This window comes from Bombus impatiens, unplaced genomic scaffold, assembly GCF_000188095.3.
Source record: "Bombus impatiens unplaced genomic scaffold, BIMP_2.2 scf_0049, whole genome shotgun sequence".
Classification (NCBI taxonomy): domain Eukaryota; kingdom Metazoa; phylum Arthropoda; class Insecta; order Hymenoptera; family Apidae; genus Bombus; species Bombus impatiens.
This window is the reverse complement of record NT_176468.1, coordinates 947,899-968,448: the sequence shown is the minus strand read 5'-3', so window position 1 is coordinate 968,448 and position 20,550 is coordinate 947,899. Positions and strand designations below refer to the sequence as shown.

Genomic DNA, 20,550 nt, shown 5'->3' with positions numbered 1-20,550 from the left:
TGAAATAGCAGCCACTCTAATCACCAGTCGGTCGACTCAGTCCCGATCAGTGCGAAAAACATCGAGCAATGCCGAGTCTTCTCGTATACGAGACAACACGTGTTTATTGTGTTTACACGGTGTGTCATCTCGATTAAATTAGAGCATCGTGGTCAGATTACGGCATAGGTACATATGGTGTTACGTTACTCAGTGTGGTTTTTTAGTGACACCCTCCACTCTCTTATTGGATATATTAACAGCTTTTATTACGGATCTAACGAACAAGGATTAAAAACATGGATCTAGGTGACAGAGTTTACGCCGCGGAACGGATTATAAAGAAGAGGGAAAAGCGGGTAAGAGAAATGCGAACCGTCACCAGCAGATAGCGCCACTACATGGAATCTGTTTGTCTACGCGTCGTTGCCGGTTCCTCCTCCCCTCTTCGTGATCTTTCTCTTTCCCACCTCTATCGTTTCGACAATTCTGCCCCTCCCGTTGCGATTTCTATCATGTACGATGGTCTCGATATCTCTCATCGAACTCGAACAGGCACGTTTTATTGGTACATTAACGTTTTATAGGAAATACTACGTTTATTTATTTCGTTATATTGTAAATATGCCTTTAAATATCTATGCATTACCGCGTGCCTTTTCGGGAAAAATAAATGTTATGATAATTTTCTTTTTCTTTTTAGTTTTTAATTTTCAAACTCATTATTCATTTAATTTGTTCGAATTCTATTAATTGATACTTTTATTACAATTTACTACGATTTATTGAAACACTTAATGAAACTTTGTAATAAATGAAAGGATTACTAAATTTCTAATCAATTTGTGAAACTTATTGCTTGCTAATTAACCCAAACAATGTTTTCTTCTGAAAGATAAATGGGTCATAACTATATATGTAGCGTATAACACGTGATAGTAATTGGAAGTCTACAAATATACTTGAAATTCTGATTAACTTAATTTTACAAAAATTTTTTAATTCTCAGTTGACAATCGTTTCATTTCCTTATATCACGACTTATGATGGCACAAACTAAAATATCAGAATTTCATATTCATATTCAATTCAAAATTCGCGCCAGAGATATTATAACATGTTCGTAATCATATTCACACCATATGAAGGTGATTACACAACAGTCTATTATCCTTGTCCAAACTTACAAATTCAATATTTCAATTAAAAACGCGCTGACATTCAGATTTCAAGTGGAGAATTCTCCAAATAATCTCGCATTAAACTTATAATAATATTGATTGATTTATTATTGCACCAATATCTGTGATATGGTTGTTTGAAAACGGTCGCGATTTATGCAAGAATTTGTGCGTTTTTACCGTGGCGGTGATCTTCGGAGTAACGACATGGTCTCGGCTGGCAACGTTGTAAATCGACATAAAACACGCGAGATTTCTCAGCTGCGAGCGGCTCATGCGCGATAAAGCAACGTGTCCTATACCTGCACAGTTATGTCATTGTTTTCCAACTGTCAGACTAGCTGCGCACCTAGAGCGGTCGGCATGCTTTCGTTCGTTGGCCGACGGCCAATAGGTGAGCCGTATCAGCGGTTCTCGTGGAAGTCAACGCCGCCCGTTTTATCGACCGTACGCTCCTACGGAGATGGATTCGAAAATCCGTCGTTCCGACGCAGACGCGCGAAACGGATCTTTGCAATCGGCCACATTCTGACATCGTGATCAACGATGACTGGCGCCAAGGGTCTTTTTATCGGTCGACGTATTCAAACAACCACTCATACATAATACATAACTATTATGTTTGTTATATAAAAATTTTATAAAAATTCTATAAAAATAAGAAATTAAATTATGTATCAAATGTGTTCGTCATAAATTATGCCTGTATCTAGTAAAACAAAGAGGATAAAGTCGTAGTCATTGTAGATCTATTTTTTATCGTTTTATGTGATATCGAAATTGTACAATTCTTAAAATTACGTAAAAATTCAAAATTTAATCATGTATCAAATATCCTTTTGCAAAATGATATCTGCATATAGCGTATTAATCCATTAAGAATGAAGTAGTGGGATAATGTAGGAAAATTGCGTAAACGTAATATTATTGAAAAAATAAGTTAAATAAATTATAAAGATTATCGTTTTACGAAAATATAATAAATATGGCGTTAACATCACGTTGATTTTTAATGAGTTATTAGAAAAATTGTGTATCAAGTACCCTCGTGACAAATTGTCATCTGCATATAGTACGTATGTTAATATGAAAAGGATAAAATCGTACATCGTAGTCATAGTCTTATCTCGATTTCTCATTGCGTCTATGTCACAGATCTGCAAGATTTGGAAGAGTGCAATGTGCATTGCACAATTCAGTAGAGATTGTAAAAATCTTCTGGTTTCTATTAAAACGCTTCTCTCTTTTTTCTTTTGGTAAAAGCGTCGTACCGGGAAATGGAGGGACGATTTAGGGGATGATGTTTCGTTAGGCTACTTCCAGATGGAGAAATGATACAATTCCTGCATCTTGGTTATCTTTCAATACATAATTCGTTAGGTTTATGAGTAATTCATTAGGGCATAATTTTGTTGATAGTATGATATTGGATATTTTTATCTGATTTAAGTACTGATTATATTAATATCGTTCCTCTTGTATAAATATCATAAGCGATATATATGTGTATTATAGTAATTCATTGAATGTAATCAGATAATTTTATAGATGATGAATCAAGCTTAGGATACTACTCTTTGTTACTCTACATTCACGATCCTAACATAAAGAGAGTAATAATTTGTGCATATTAGTACTCCTTGGAGTATCTTATAAACATTTATTTTACAATAGTTAGATTTCCATTCTTTATGCTTGCACATGTAATATAGCTGCAAAATATTACACTAAAAATACTGGTTTTTTTTTTTAGAAGTATTTCGTGTAGCATTGATATAGATGAGCTTCTAAAAAATTTTAGTTATTATTAAAAATATAACATAAAAATAATAACACGCTAATAAAGATACTTCATTTTTGAACTGCATAAAATTATTTAGTTAAATTTTCAATTAAAAATATCGGATCTGTATCTTCGTGAGGTGTATAATTGCCGGATTCACTTCCATATTTTATTCTTATAGTTATGAATTATTTGTCATAAGTAAATGATTTCTGTTTCTGCCAGGGCAAAGTAGAGTACTTCGTAAAATGGAAAGGATGGAGCAAAAAGTAAGTTAAAAGTACAATTGATAAAGTTGTTAACAGGTTCATTATCATTAACAGATTATGAATGTAAGCGTTTTCACTTTTTACAGACACAACACATGGGAACCCGAAGAAAACATTTTAGACGTCAGGTTAATTGAATTATACGAAGAAAGTCAAAAAGGTGGAGATGTGACTGCAAGGAGACCTAGGCGGAGGGATACTAGATATAACGTAAGTAATTTATTCATATTCGCAATTCATGTTCGCAAAATTATATATATGTAATATGATAATATATTACTGTGTACTGTAGTACATACTGCATATTTTCTAATTCAAATTTTCAAATTTAAATTATTGACATTGCATTTAAATGTGTTTTTAATTAAATGTGTGGAAATGGAAATTATTAAAAATTAAGCTTTCATTCAATTATATTGAAACCTTTTCCATTCTTAGCAGTAAGATAATTATTGTATTTTCTTCTATAATTTTTAACGTAAAATTGTACAAATATTTCAATAAACTAAATCATTTTTATAATTCACAGGAACACGTTTTGGCTAACTTGGTCGTCGAGGAAGAGCCCGGCGGAGACGAGAGAGTTGGAGAAGATAGTCAAGACGAATCAACTATCGGTAGCACCTCCGCGCCTCGCCTAAATCCCGTTGCACCTGACGAAGATACGCTTCCGAGTTCCGTCGATGGGCACGAATCGCCAACAGCCCCAGAATTATCTGCATCCGCGTTCAGTGTTGATTCAGATTGTTCCAATAGTAGTATAGACAGTCCTCTACTGCCTAGGAGAGAACCGACTGGTACGAAAAGAAAGGCCGAGGTTCTCAGCAAAGAATCGGGAAAAATTGGTGTTACCATTACTACGAGCAGTCCAAGCAGTGGTAGTGGAAGTCCTCCTCCAAACAAAATACCTCGACTATTGCCCCTGAAGAGTAATCCAACGTCTCCCTCTTATCACGTAAGTATTCATTCGTTCCTCTTCTTCTCTTCGTCTTATGGAGTTTATCTATAGAGTTTAATCAGTGCTAATCTATATTTTGAATTTATAGATAGTTAACAAAGTGTTCAATTATATACAACGAATCACAGAAGTGTCCATAATTTCGAAATCTATCAAAAATTTGTAACATATATTATAATAAGGACAAAAAATAATAAAATAAATAAGGAATACATTGAAATAAATTCTAAAATAATAAACATATGATTGTAAATACAGAGTAAATACAGATTGTAAATACATAAATGATTGTTGCAGAGTCACAAGGTAAACGGCAGGAGGCCGTCATCGTCAAGCGTGAAGTCGACACCGGAGGAACCGCTGCCAGCGGTGCCGACGACACCAGCTCCAGCGGTGCAAGAGAAAAAGCGTGCCGAAGCTGACGTGCCTCACGGTCCTCCACCCTCGCTGCCGCGTGCACCGCCAGCACCTCTCTCCCCTCAGATAGACACGCCTTTGGAACAGCCTACCAAAAAGAGGCACTTGTCTGAGCAAAAACAAGAGAAGTCGAACGGAGCTGTGACAGTAGACGCGAACGGTCACAAGTCACCTAGCCCTACGGATTCATATACAAACAACAACAGGTTACCGACCGTCGTCAATGGGCATCATAGTCATAACAATAGCAACAATCATAACAACAGTAATAGCAACAATAGCAATACATCGAGCGTAAAGCAAACGGAAATCTCGAAGACCGACATGTATGTCCCTCTTTCAAGTCCTGGTACGGACTACTGGCACGCGCGGAATCCAGTTGCCGATCAGGTGTTCATTACAGACGTGACGGTAAATTTGAAGACCGTTACCATCAGGGAGTGCAAGACTGAAAAAGGATTCTTCCGGGAAAGGGATCCAAAGAGCGATATCTATTAACGATCTTTAAATAAGGACGCTTTAACGCGAATTTCTAATACTGAACCAGCTTGTAAATATAAATTATTTTCACACGTTGAAGTGTAGAGTCGAAAATGCTGAACACATATATATATATATATACATACACGTATATATATATACGTATATATATATATATATATATATATATATATATATATATATATATATATATATATATATATATATATATATATATATATATATATATATATATATATATATATATATATATATATATATATATATATATATATATATATATATATATATATATATATATATATATATATATATATATATATATATATATATATATATGTATGTATATACGTATATGTATACTTATATTATATGTCGGAGATGAAAGGACACCGGAGCCTTCCCTCTGGAACTTCGGGAAAATCCGTAAAATTGTAATTAAAGCTTACAGTTTGTGATTAAACAACTTACCGTCATTCTATCCAATCGTACTTGTTGGCGATCAGTTATAATAAACTTGGGCTCAAGGCGACCATTAGCAGCCAAACGTAGCCGCGGTCAACGGGACGGGCACTTCATCTAACAAAGGTACGGAGGGATAGTATGATCCTCGTTAAAAGAATACCCATAGAGGTACCTGACAGTATAATATGCCAACAGTTCCTTCGGACAATGAATACCGGATGTTGAGGCACTTACATAGCACAAATCCAGTTAGCCCGAAGATCCGCTATAAAACCTGGGTTTTTTCGGTCATTAAGATTCTTCAAACGGACAAGCAGTCTTTGCCCCAAATTGGCCAATTGACAGCGACGTCAATTTCGCTTACTCTCGGAACGAGGGCTATACTCGACGAATCCGATGAACTCGTGTCCGTAGACACACCCCATCATAGCTTTCCTCGGTGGCATCATCGGGACGAAAATTCATTCTTTCTTGAGATCTGATCGACGAAGGGAGTAGCGTCTTACGATCGATGAATGGTACACGTTTCAATTAGAGCAAGTATATCTATTCTCCCGTTGACCGTGGATTCGTTATCGAACTCAAGACCAACGTAGTATCGCAAGTGCCCAACCACCGCGGTTGATCGTCGAATCCGTAGTATTACCAGGCCGTACCTTTGTTATAACCCCGTGATGGCCCATTCCAAGATCTAGCAAACGCCCACAACTCTATTCCTGACGCTTCTCCGACATATATATATAAGGACTTTTTCTAAAAAAAGTAAAACGGACTCTTTTTTGGTGATTGCGAAGAGGATGGTCGAGGTTATGTGTAATTACAAAGAAATTGTTCAACTCGCAGTTTCCTAGAACAAGATGTTACGTGAACCTAAAATTGGACGTGGATTTGATTGGGGACAAAAATTCGAACGGTCAGTTCCGGCGTTTCGAATAGAAAATTATCGTGTAAGTCGGCGGATAAAAGATAATAAGACTATCGTTATGCGACAAATAAACGCGAAAGAACAAGGGTACACGAGTCACTGTCACGTCGTGGCATACACTTGTACATTTTAAAGACGCTTGATAGACCGTAAACTCTGTGTACGAAAATCAGACAAAAAAGAAAATGCAAAAAGATCTGAAAGAAACATTTTAGAGGATAAATAACATTTTCTCATTGATTGCATTTCCGCTTGTATTAGAATTCTGCAGAAAAGAAAAAAAAAACGGATAAAGAATGGTGGAATACCATTGTAAATTAGTTAATTTCAAATTTTAATATGATAAAATAGTACAGATCTGGAAAGAAATATTTTTCTAATTCATTTTTAGAATAATCAAAGCAGCTTCGTAGAAGCGTTTTAAGAAAATACGAAAAAAATGAATTTTCGAGTATATAGAAACAAAAGTAACAAAAAAGGAACTAATGTTATCTTGATGACGTATTTCTCAGCATTATGATATTATATTGTATTTAACTGATGAATGTCACTCTCATTTCTTTGTCTCTTTTTCTTAGCGAGTAATATTTTGTCACAAGAAGAAATGAAAAGAGGTGTACCATTCGTTCGTAGATTTTAGATTTGTTTAGAGGCACGAACGCATTATTGATTTTTTTTTTTTTTTTTTTTTCAAGTTGTTATAGCATCACACTCACACGAACAGATTGATTTTTTTTTTTTTTTTTTTTTTCAAGTTGTTATAGCATCACACTCACACGAACAGACCTACACACACGTACACATACAGTTCAATGCACAGTGACGAACAAGCTGAAAAAGGGAAGCAAAACGATGTACGTTATCAACAACGTAGTACATGATAACTTTGTAATCTATATAACATGTTTTATATCGGTTGTCGGTGTTTTTGTTACGAATCGATTAAGTATTGTTTAAACGTGTTAGATGTTGCATTTTTTTTTTATACCTTCAAAGGTATCTTTTCTTTCATTTCCCTTTTTTTTTCCATTTGAATTTAAGGACTGACTGCGTATTATACGTTTTCATACACGCGACATTTAATTCCAACCATATATATACTTACGAATATGTATTTCGAGAAATATTTATGCATATCCTTGAGAGAGCGCCATTTTATTTTTTTAAGATGGGTTGTCGACGTGTATTCACCAAATAGGAATGTTCCTACCTCGAAAACGGTCATCATGAACAGAGAATCGAGTACAACCAAATTCTAATGATCTTCTATCCAAACAATGTAATTAATTAATGTCGTTAAACTTCCTCAAACATTGACTCTATTCTCTTCCTTTTATTTTATTTTATTTCATCTTTCTTTCTCTTTTTAACTTCCGCTGCACCGTACATTTGGCGCCGCGTGTGCACCAATTTCGGAACCAGTAAATTCGTGATACAGTTAATTGTATAAGCGTAAATCTTAAAAGGAAAAAAATACATATACGTTGCTTATTTATTCTAACTAATATAAAGGAAGAAAAGTTTTTTTTTTGGTTTTTACATTCTTAGTATAGTATTAGAGACTATGCGCGCAATACGTCCCATTTTACGAGGAAAGGACAAATTTTCTTCTCTATCGTACATTAAAATTGATTAACTATATAATTTAAAATGATAAATCGACGATACATTAGTAACAGATGTTTAATATTTCTTCTTTTTTTTTCCGATTGACTATGTACGATCTATTTCCAAGCGAGAAGCAGAATTGTAACGGTTTATCTTTTTAAACGAGAAAAAAAAATGGGACTATTTGCGCGCAGTTAGGTCGCGCGATTTCTTGCAATTCGCGTCTGCAAGGAATTTTAAATACGCGTTTATTAAATTGTTGTGTAATGTAAACCAATACACTCTGTATATTGAGAGAGAAATATTCTGTAAAAATTGTAAATAGTTGAACACTTACAATTCTATGATAACGGAGCGATTTTAGAGCGAGAGTGAGAATGAAACAAAGAGAGAGAGAGAGAGAGAGAGAGAAAACGCGTAGCTTTAGACCTTTCAGTTTATCATAATTGTAAATAGAGAAACGGAAAGCAAGAAACCCCTTTAAGTTGTAAATGTAAGAATCGCAGAACTGCTGATCTAGGAGAAAAATCCTTTTTAGCTTTAGAGACTTTGAGATAGACTGTGCGCGTACCTTCAATATTGTTTCTGTACTTATAGAAATATTCAGATTCTACTTATAACGATTTAAAAAAAAAAAAAAAAGATGAAGTCAACACAGATACACACACACCGACACAAGGAGAGAGGAAAAAATGTGAAAAGATAACCCAGCGATTACGCAGGCATATACGATATGAACCCCGGTAGTACCAAATTTAAACGGTAATTTTAGTTCTGTCTGGTACAGATTCCTTATATTTCAATAAAATCTTTATTTGAATCTTTGCTCGCGTGCAGTACTTGTTTACCATCCACTCAAAGCCGAAATTCATGCGCTTTATTTATTGAATTAGCTTGAAAGCCTGATCAGTTTTTCTTTTTCTAAGTTCCCACTTATGTTACTGTCCATAATGTGTAAAGTTAAGGGAGAATAAAGCAACAGTTACTCGAAAAAAAGGTTTCGTCGAATAGAGTATGTTAAAGTATAAACATTATTGTGTTTAATGTTTTATCAATTTTCTTTCTTTTTATTAATATCACACATTCATCATTAATATTTAACGAATATACAGAATACAATAATATGAGTATAATCATTATAAAGATACAATTTTTTACAATAAGAAATTGAAACTTATCGGTAGAGGAAGTAATTCAATTTAAAACCGATCAATTCTATTATGTTAGTAGAATTAATAAATGACTAGTTCATCTACTATTGATAAAGAAGATTCCCTACGGTTCGAATCTACTATGTCGATATATTGTATTGCCGATTCCGATAAAAGGAATACTACAGTTATCGATGCATTTTATGACGTGCATAAAGTATTTCAGATGTCGCTAAACTACAATTTCAATTGCTGTAGTAGATGAATGTGTAGTCTGTAAATTAATAACAAGTTTTTAAAATATTTTATTATAGTTGATATTTTTATTTATGAATATTAAATATATAAATAATTATACAAATTTTTTTACATTTATTAAGATTATTACTAGCTGTTATTACGATTGTGAAAAAATATACTATGATTCTTCGAAATGAAGTTGCACCTAAAGATTTAGGTATTTTTATCATTACAGTTGCAGAAATGGTAGATGAAGTTTGTTTAAGTATTTGGATCTTTGGATACGAGAAGACACCATGTGATAGGCATTTGGTTTGGTTAATTTATGTTTTAAGCTTTTGTAGTTATCAAAATATAATATTTTTTACTGTATTTTGTATTTTATTGTGTCATTAATATATGGGGTATACAATACCGCGTTTAATTATTAGGAATATTGGTCTCTTACGACATAAGTGAAAAAATGCAGATGAAATTAAATACGCAACGCGAATCAACAAATATTGAAGTAATTGATGTAGACGATTTAGTTTTAACGAGAAAAGGCGGAGGAAGTATAATTGATCAACGGCCAGTTTTTTCACACGATGGAGAGTAAGTTTTAATTCAGCATATACAAAAATTATAATTTTTTTTGGCGTTTAAATATAAAATTTCTGGTTGTAAACATGATGGTACTAAACATGTACTTCATTAATTTTGTTAATGAAATTATATGAGTAAATATCGTTATAAATGTTGGACTACGGTATTCAAGAACAAAGTTATAGTTAATATTTCTATTAAATAATACATATACGTTACAGAACATTATACATAGTATGGAAGCATATTATAAGAGCTTACAGTACACAAACTGGAGATTTTGTTAAAGAATTAGAACCAGCAAATTACAGAATTGCAGGATTAATAATACATCCAGAAAATCCTAATCTGATCATTGCCTGTACAGAAAATGGAGAATTAAATTTTTGGAGTTGTCAAAGCGGCATTATCACAAAGAAATTGGTATAAATATTAATATCCACTATGGATTTACACATTGGATACATTTAAATGTATTTTTTACCATGATTTTCCTTTTTGAGGCTTTTATAAATCCATAATTGTTATACTTTTTACAGAAATTAAAATTTCAAATAGAGCCAAAAATAAAAACGTTTCACATTGTAAATTATAAAACTCATAATGGAAATGAGTTGCGTCAAGTGCTTGTAACATATATTTCCAAATGCAATACAAAAATTTATATAGTGTTATTTGATCTAGATAATGGAGTTTGTGCAAAGTCTACGTGTATATCGTAAGAAAAATTTGCACTTCAATAATTATGAATGAAGCTCTTATTATGTATTATTTATGTGATGTATTATTCTTACATATTATTACAGGACAAAATCTTATGAATACTATGTTGATATAATTGGTAATCATGGTGAAAATTTAATAGCACTCCTTCATGATGTAGATTTGCATATATTGAATCCATCAAGAAATTTTGTTGATAAATTGTATGTATTATACTTAGGAAAAATTATTTAACATTAAAGACAAACTGAAATTTTCAATAAAAAATACTTATAAATGCCACTGTATTTCATGATCACAGACATAAGACAGGTAAAACAGGTAGAATACCAACATGCATTGCTGGACATCCAGAAGAAGAATGTGTTGCCACAGGAGATACAACTGGTCGTGTCGTAGTATGGAAGGGTTTGTTTCAAACAAGACCTTATACAGCAGTTTATCATTGGCATACGTTACCTGTTACAGAAATAGCATTCAGTAAATCAGGTAAGATATATATTTCTTATATTTTTTTAAATTTCAACATGTACAATAACTGTATATACCATAAAAATTGCAGGTGGTCACATGTATACAGGAGGAGGAGAATGTGTTCTAGTGAAATGGGTTTTAGCAAATTCACATCAAAAATCCTTCCTTCCTCGATTACCTGCACCTATTAAACACCTTACTATTGCTCCTGATAATTTATATGTGGCTGTATCTACTTTAGATAATGGTATGAATATTTTTAGATATTTAAATCTTTAGATCTATTTTAGATAGATGAAATATATTTATAAAATATATCTATATTCATAGGTATCGTGGTTGTAAATCCACAAAGAAAATTGACATCAGTTATACAAAATTTTACATGGGGCGTGACCTTATCTTCTAAAGATTTATTTCCTGCTGGCCTTATCGTTGATCCACGTACGAATTGTTTAGTTTTAAATAGTCGTACCGGACATGTTCAATTTTATAATACCCATACGAAAAGTTTATTATATAATGTGAGTAACAGTGTAATATAAAACAGGTAAAAAATTTACACTATGTCGTTTATCAACTTGTTAATAAATTTTCAGATAAATATTACGGCACAAAATTTTTTAACGCAAGAGCGTAATGTACTTATTATAAACACGGAAGTTACAAAGATAGCAATAAATCATGATGGTATGTGGATGGCGACTGTTGAAGAACGAAACGATAAAATGTCATGTATAGAAGTGAGGCTGAAATTTTGGATGTATAACGTTAAACAACAACAGTAAGTACAAGATATGCATTCTTGATGTGTAAATATTAAGTTTCTGTGTTGTCAACCTGTTAGGTACGCATTAAACACGTCAATCGAGCTTCCTCACGATGGCGGTGTGAATGCTTTGCACTTCCAACCGTGCATGTTATTCGGTGACGAGGGAGCACTGGCAGTTACAACAGGCAGAGATAGAAAATTCAAATTATGGCATCTCGTAGAACCTTCATCCTTACACAGTATGTAAAAGTTATATTGTAATAAGAGAATTGTAGTATTAAACTTTAAGATTATATTTGTTGTAGAAAAAAATAAATACTGGCAGTGCCATAGTGTAGGAGATTACAGAAATCTGCCTGCAACGGATGCTGGTTTTTCAATTGATGGTTCATTAGTTGGTATTGGTTTCGATTCTAGTCTAACAATATGGACTCCCGATACTTGTACGTTTAAATGTAGCCTTACACACTGTCAATATCAGTATCCAGTGACGTAAGTTTTATGAAAAATAGACCTTATAATAATCATAAGAACAGCATTGGGATTATTATATATGTTTTACTAGGCGAATTGAATTTGGAAAGCAAGATGCTTGTCATCTTGTGGTAGCAGTTTCCACGCAGCATATTGCGGTGTGGAACATCCTATCGCTTACGTTAATATGGAGCGTACCTCTAAAAATTGCAACTCTTACGGCAGATCCGAAATCAACGTACATGGCTGTTTTCACCACCGATAATTCACGTAAATATATAACTTGCTTTAAAAGATACCCAAATTTTTATTTTTGCATAGCAAGTAATCTATTAATTTTAGTGTTTGTATTCACACCCCACAAATCGACACCCGTCTACACAAGAAAAGATTTTATCGAAAATAATAGTTTCATTTTGGGAGCCACCTTTGTACCACATTTACAAGTGAAACGAGATTCATCGTACAGATTGTGGCAACGAAGATCGCAGCTTTTCTTTTTAGATTCTAATCAAGTATGTACACAGCAAATGTATGCAAAACGTATTGATATAAAATATCTGTACATTTATTGAATCATCCAATACAATGATCATATGTACTATATATATTTAATTGTTTTATCAATAGGAATTATTAACGTTAGAACCAGAATCTGAAGTGACTATTTCTCTTGAAATTTTATCTACGAATGCAACAGTTCCTGCTACCGCGTTTAGCCATCTAATAGCGAGCACAACTACCACAGACAAGGAAGTACCCGCTCTATTTATGCACGAACAACTGAAAACAGGAAAAGGAATGGTAAAAGAGGTAAGTAAAAAAAATATACCTTTGCAATTTATGTTTATAATTAGTGGACGTATGATTCGACAGGTAGGTGATATTCATCTGAAAATAATTTCGTGATAGAAAAAATAATTTTATTCTAGAACATATTCTCATTTTACAATGAGATCAAAGAGCGTTTATATATACACAATTTCTCGTAAAATATAGTATAAATAATTAAGTAGGAAATATAGAAGTACAAGTAATATTAATAACTTAATACAATATATAGTAATCTTTATCAAAGTTTTAATCTTAGGAAAATGGAAACTGTTAATCCCGTAAGATATTCTCATCTTTTTATCTATCTTCTTTCCCGTTTCTATTTTATACAAATTAAAAGATGAAGATAAATTTTGAAGTCTTGGAAATACAGTCTTGCAGTAAATAACGAGACATGAAGAATTAAATTAAAATCTATGCAAGTTGCATTTATCAACTAAGTTCATAAGTAATTCCAAAGTGTTATTATGGCGTGCCACATCTCATTTCATTTTTATATAAGTTTGAGTATTTGCAGCAGAACATTTAGAACAGCTGGTCGATGAAACTTGAAATATCGTGACTTATTCGTTGCGGTCGTCCATACGGGATTGCGATGAGTTTGTGTTTGTCAGTGTTTCCTTCCTAAACGGTAATTCCGACACCGGCGTACGAGATCGAATTTTCTGTAGCGTAAACAGTGCCACTGTGGGATCTGTCGCATATTCTCGATCGCCTGCAAGTTATACATCTTAAAAAAATAATTGGTAACGTTTAATAAAACTTAAAGAACTGTGTGCACTATGAAACAAATATATAAATAAATTGAACAATCGTTTCGATAAAAGGAAGTCGCAATTTAAAATGTTCCTTTTTTATGCAAATTTTATTTATAAATCACTTTTATCATTTCTGTTTTAATAATTGTGACGTTTTTTTTTTATTTAATTTTAGAATTTAATTTAAAAATTATACAAAATTAAAACTATGATATATTTAAAGTAATTTAACATCATCCTTCCGTTTCTCAATTATATTACAATTTTAATATCGCTATGAAATATTAAAAAAATTGTGATAAAAATATTTGTGAAATAGAATCTCGAGATTGTGACTTTGGAGGAATTAATTATAATCGAACGATTCGAACGGAATTTTCACAAGCATGATTTCTGTTTACGGTACCACCTACAGTTCGGTTTGATTAGATATACCAATACAAGTAGAGAAAAGAGATTGATTTAATAAGTACCATTCGCGAGCAACGTCCACTCGTGCTTGCAATATTATCATATGCATCCCACGTGCTTATAAGAAGGGAAACACGGAATTCCATTTATTTCTATTGATTTCTCTGTACTGTGCGTAAAAGATTAAACAAAAATTCCTCTTTATTTAAAGAAAGGAAATATTTCATACAAACTAACAACTTATGAAACAGTCAACGTATGATAATTAATTGGAAATTCAATTATAGCTCCTATATCTAATTGAGAAAGTCTTTGTTGTATCTATATGAATATCGATGACCGAATTATGTCATTTCAGGCGAAATTATCGCTATACACGTGTATTATGTGTTTCCCCTTTATCTATTTGCTCCATTTTGTCAATGCAAACTCACGCGACCTAACGATAACATTTTCTGATTGCCAGAAAATCATGACTTGTTTGAAATTATCGTTTTTTTAAACGATAGAACGATTATTTCTTTTTTTCTTTTTGCGAAAACAAGAATTATAATGAAGATTATAATGAAGCAATGAAAAATTAATGCAATGAAGAAAGCTGCATCATTTTCAGAGACTACATTTTGATTTAATAGTTTCTGGATATTCACCGGACATCACCGGTTGCTGTATAATTGGCTGACTCACGAACGTGTCTTCCTATACTTATCCGCTTTATCGTTCTTTTCACCGCATCTACGTGCCTAATTCGCAGAGAGGAACGCGACTTTATGAGTCAAAGCCCCAAGCAGATGCCCACGCGCCACTCTCAGCACGTGGTTACGTTTCAAACAAGATTCATATCAAGAATTGATGTATTAAACCATCTACAGGAAAGTAAATAAAAAACGAGATGCAGAATATGATAAATGGACCACGATGGAACGTTGATGAAAGACGTGTATCATTACGTTTAACAGATCAAAGTAACACAATAAATGTATCATCTTCAACAAATTTAAATAATCAGAGATAGTTGAAGTAACTTGTCAGCGTTATTCGAGTGTAAGTTACACAATTTCACTGAAAGTATATGAAGAGAGGTACTCACTATCTCTGGATTGCCAGCAGGATATGCAGACGTGGTAACCATTAGGAAGAAGACGACTATCAGGATGCACACAGAATTCCACGCTGTTAACTTCATGCCCGAAATTGTCGTAGATAGACGTCGGAAGCTACTTCTTCTACTCTCTCTTGATACACGAGATAATTTAGTTGAAGAACGTAGTCACCAGCTTGATACTTCAGTGTGATATTTGAAAAATTCTGCCAATCACAAACGCCCAAAAGTTAGTTTCAACGAAGAATATCAAACAAATTGCAGAATATCAAGATCCCGATCTCCTCTGTTTAAATTTACCTTTTATTTTCTTCTTTTTCTTTACACTTGATTGTATCGAGGAATAGACACCGCTCACAAGGATATCTTCACAGTAAAGTAGAAGAAGAGATGATAACGTGTTGCTCGATAAAACGATGGAAAAAGAGTCACCGATGAAGAGTTTCTTGGCTGAGCGTTCAACGTAGAACTGACTTTGGGAAGTGGCCTCGCCATGATTTAATATAGGAGCTACTTCTCCGCACTCCCACCCTCTCACGGCGTTCCAGTTGTCCCTCTGACCTAGGGCATTGTCTTCGACGGAAAAACCTTCGGCACGCGTCACTCAAGGAATCGTCTCGATCTTCCCGGAAATCGTCCAAGTACGTGATAAAATTGCAGGCTGAATAATTCTTTCAAAAATCTCAACTTTCAACACCTAACACATAGAAGAATTCCTTCAAAGGCCTGAAAACATTGAAAATCACAACGAACATATTGGTATCATTTTGTGAAATAATTATAGAGGAGATAAAGACGAAGAAAAGAAACAAATAATATTTGGTCTCACTCGTTCGCTTCTCTTTCAGGATGATAAGAAATTTGTAATTGGCCAACAGGGTGGAGATAGAGGCGAAATTCAGAAATAAACTGACCGTTTGATATCACGCAAACATTCCAAAGAACAATGGAGATCGGTCTCAAGAAGGGATGTCCACGTGTACCGCTATAAAATCTCATTGCTTTAAGGCCAATGCAAAATCAATAGACCGAGTTTCCCTTATCGTGACCAAGCTGGTGCAACAAGTAGACGGGAGAGAAAGAGAGAGAGAGAAACTCGTTTGAACTGTCTCGTATACGATGTCGGTCTGCGTGTGATCATTTAAATGAACGCGATAATATCAGCTTGTCTAAAAGTAAAATCTTGCCCCATTTGGAGAACGCCTTTAGTGTCTGGAGGCTAAGCAAATTAAGGATCATCACATGAGCTTCTGCGGTCCTTAAGGCCGCATGATCCGCTAATGATGGCGTTATGGAGAACACGGACGCAGCGGATAATTAATTCTACAAGATCGTTCAGAGACCTATACGCGTTATTTTTTTTAACGTTTATCGAGAGAATCTATTAGAAGATATCAATATTTTTGCGAGGAACTAAACGTTTTTAATGACTGTTTTAAAGAGAAAAAACTATTTTCGCTATTTATATAGTTTTGGCTAGTTAAATTTTTCATAGTTATAAGAGATATCTTCCTGTTTCATTTTTTCCAAATAATGTGCTAGGCATATTTTGTATATTTTTCTAAATAATCACAAAGATATTTTGAAACGTGCTTAGGAGCATTTTCAGTTTTGAAGACGTATAAAAGCGGACACAAAACATCTCGTAGCTATTGATTAATTAGGTAGGTCTACGTCGTTACTTAAGATTCACAGTACACGGATATCCGCTAGCTCACAGCTTTCTTGCATATTGCGTCAATTCTGTGGAATAGTAGAGTTAATTGCTTATGAACCACCTGATGACTGTTCCTTATTTATGTTACGTTACGTTCTATATTTTTCTAGAAATGCATAACAAGAAATCAAACGCGAACCCTAGTATTTTTCTAAATTACAAAACAATTTCTCTCTTCGGTAACAATAATTTTATATTATTTCCTATCATTGCTATATATATTCTCACTTTTTTGCCAATATCAACAATTTAATTTTAGACGTGCGAAATAATTAAATTTCATATCTCTAAATCTATCCTGATGGACTATATTAATCTGATATTAAACATCCGCTGCTCATAATTAAACGATTTAATATATCGTTACATAAGTTTCATATCTCTATTTATTCCAATTTATTAATTCATTCGGTATCAATAATTTATCTTTAACTTTCTCTTAATGTCTCTCAGTCTGCGGCCACAGTCATTTGCTCTGACAAAAATGATAGATCGTCGTGCGCACCAATCGGTTTTAATAATAAGTTTCCGATTTTTCGGAAAGATTAACGAACTGGAAAGCAAAGTTCCAACAGCCGATGAAGAATCAAAACTTTCGACAGTACCAGCCTTTATTCATTCTCGTTACGGTGCACAATGGAGAACGATGGTTTTCAACGTCGCTCCGGAATTGTTTGCAAATGTTCCAGTAAAATCAGGTCAGGACGAACCTGTTGAGGAAGCTAGGAACAAAGTCTTATCTCCCGCGGGGGCTGTCCTGATATTGTTACGTTACCTATTAATAAAATCGTATTCCCCTCACGTGTAGGTGTATATCGAGACGGGTATTCTATCTAATCTTTTTAGATTGTTGCAAACTGGTCGCCATCCTCCTGTAAACTTGCACAGCGGTGCATTGTTTCTTCCCGGTGAATCTGCCGGTGAATATGAATTTCGACGAGATCGAATTATAACGAGAAATCTAATAAATACAAGCGGTCCGATCCCAGTGACCTTGGAAAAAATAAAACGACGTTAAAGCTCTCTTCGAGGCATCTCTGTCTAAAATTCTTTTTTTCTATTTTCTAATGTTACTCGATGGACAAAAGCGGAATGCAACGGTTTCGAGTTTGGGAACCCATTGGTTCAAAAGTTATCAATATGTGACTCGATTTGGCAAGTCGCGTTGCGATGCGACCCGATCGCCGGAAAGATATGTGGCCCAACCAATACTACAACGATAACGCTCATAGTGTCGACAAAGCTGAACACTTAAAAATTTAAAGATCTATCTCCATTCCATAGGACAGAGCCGTATTGTTGACTAAGACGGTATTTTATTTTGTCAAGGTCATCCCACTGTCTGTTTTTATTATTTTTCTCGTTATACGCGCGTCACCAACAAGGTAATTAAAAAAGGTTTCGTCAAAATCCACGAGGACGTCACACGTCGATAGATTGACCTTATTCCCAATTAAATGCACCTTTGATCCATTTACATGTTTCGATTTTAATTTCGTTAAGATAATAGCTCTGTCAATTTATATGCTTAATACGTTTGTTGATATTTGCACATTCGGTGACGCGTACGTTGCATCGATGCAGCTATTTAAATAGTACTACTTATGCGTATATCTCGTGAGCTTAACAACACCGATAGTGAAAAAGATGGTGTAACTCTAAGGATAGGATAATACTTTAACAGTGACGTGTTAAGCTGTTCGTATTTTTAATATAATAAACGTTAATTATTTATCGTTGATTTAGCTAACATTTTAATATTACAATTATTTAGAGAATTTTGTATGTGCACGGAATATCCCAGTAAGAGTTAATTAAAGGAAACACTAGGAAATAATATCGTACAAAATACTAAATACCGTGCAACTATATTAGACATCTCAATGGTAATCGATGAAAAGGGAAACTCTGTGAAATACTATTATACTCTGTTAAGATACTAAATATAGATAGTGTATGTTTCTCGGTACTATCGCTTGTGTTTTGCTTGATGAAACATGCGTCTTTTCTAGCAACTTTCTGGCGAAAACTGGTGTATACCGAGAAGAATATTCGTGTAGGTTGTAAGAGACGCGTCAACCTAGATCTGAAGTAGAAGATTGCAGGAATTGCAGAAATTTTCATTCGGGGGTGTGCCTGCGTCAGCCTTAAGACTAATTAACTAATCGGATGTCGCGAGCGTCACAAGTATTACCGAAGAAGTAAACGCACGTCAAATATCATACGTATCTTTCCCAATTATAGTTAGCTCCTTACTTGAAATGTTTTTTTTTTTCTTGTTTCTTTCTTTATCGTCTTTAATTCGTTGTTTATTTTTATCTAGGTAAACGAACATTTTTATTTAAAAGGAGCATTTTATTTATTTATTTCTTTTTTTTCCAAAAAAGATATTAAGCACATTTTGAATGTATTAAGAACTGCGTGAATTTCGATATTTAAGATAATATTAATTATGCCTTTCAGCTTCTCAGCGTCTCAGCCCACACATTACCGCCCATGAAGATGCTTTGTGCATCATTCATCACATCTCTGCTCTCGCCATCTGTGTCAAAAACTCAATCACCTGACGATAGAATCGAGAGGTAATTTGATAAAACATTGTAATTAATAAATTATATGTATACTGTATGGATATGTTTACACATTTATTCTGAAATTGAAAAGAACAACAATAACAAAAGTATATAAAATTCTCAAAGTGAAGTATTCGTTGTAATAATTAGTAAGTCAAATAAAACTCTATTAAGTTAACTATATTCATAGGAATGTAAAATAGCATTAAGATCCACAGTCTAATTGTGGGAAATGTTTGGAAGTGAACTATTATAATTGAGAAATTAAAAGTACTTAAAGCTTTAATAGATCTTCAAGTACTAGCCTTGAAATGATAACTTAGTAGTTAGTCGATTTTAGACAGATTACATGCTTTTCATTTTGATTTGCTTAGGGATGAAACAATCCAGAATGACGAAGAGTCAGAGGAAAGCGAAGAAGAACTATCACGACCGGAAAATCGTGAATCTCCACCTGTAACTGAAATCGATAATGTCGATGAGACAAAAGTACAACTTGTCGATCACGATTGGTCTTTCCTTAGAACTATACTTCCAGATCGAGAGGAGATTGAACAACAATTGATAGATGACAATCTTGAACCAACTTTACCATCTGAAAATATTTATGATGTAGTGTGAAGATTTTTATTTCTACGATACACGAAAGA

At 33.7% G+C, this 20,550-nt stretch overlaps 2 protein-coding genes and 1 non-coding gene across 5 annotated transcripts; 2 read left to right on the top strand and 1 right to left on the bottom strand.

Moving 5' to 3' along the window:
- Positions 1–6: 6 nt before the first annotated feature.
- On the top strand, positions 7–5,166 carry LOC100749983 (polycomb group protein Pc). Its single transcript, XM_003485252.4, has 5 exons — positions 7–338; positions 3,169–3,212; positions 3,299–3,422; positions 3,742–4,167; positions 4,468–5,166. The coding sequence occupies exons 1-5, from the start codon at positions 279–281 to the stop codon at positions 5,083–5,085; spliced, it is 1,272 nt and encodes a 423-aa protein (XP_003485300.1). The 5' UTR covers positions 7–278; the 3' UTR covers positions 5,086–5,166.
- A 4,555-nt stretch (positions 5,167–9,721) lies between these two features.
- LOC100749705 (WD repeat-containing protein 75) lies at positions 9,722–20,541 on the top strand. 3 transcript variants are annotated; one of them, XR_002947658.2, is made up of 15 exons: positions 9,722–10,071; positions 10,284–10,485; positions 10,602–10,780; positions 10,869–10,988; positions 11,087–11,274; positions 11,348–11,506; positions 11,590–11,783; positions 11,859–12,043; positions 12,107–12,270; positions 12,337–12,523; positions 12,597–12,775; positions 12,848–13,020; positions 13,136–13,318; positions 19,340–19,528; positions 19,791–19,865. XR_002947658.2 is itself a non-coding variant. In XM_003485250.4 (15 exons), exons 1-15 carry the CDS (start codon positions 9,941–9,943, stop codon positions 20,519–20,521), a joined length of 2,610 nt encoding a protein of 869 aa, XP_003485298.1. In that variant the 5' UTR covers positions 9,725–9,940; the 3' UTR covers positions 20,522–20,541. The 3 variants fall into 3 exon arrangements, 1 of the variants encoding a protein (XP_003485298.1); XR_002947659.2 differs by having other exon boundaries at positions 19,340–19,570; XM_003485250.4 differs by lacking the exon at positions 19,340–19,528 and adding an exon at positions 20,275–20,541 and having other exon boundaries at positions 9,725–10,071; positions 19,791–19,909.
- Positions 13,956–17,419, bottom strand: LOC100749825. The gene is made up of 3 exons (XR_004462735.1): positions 15,911–17,419; positions 15,599–15,816; positions 13,956–14,069 (listed from the first exon to the last, which is right to left on the bottom strand). It is a non-coding gene; the product is annotated as an uncharacterized LOC100749825 (transcript).
- Positions 20,542–20,550: the final 9 nt, after the last annotated feature.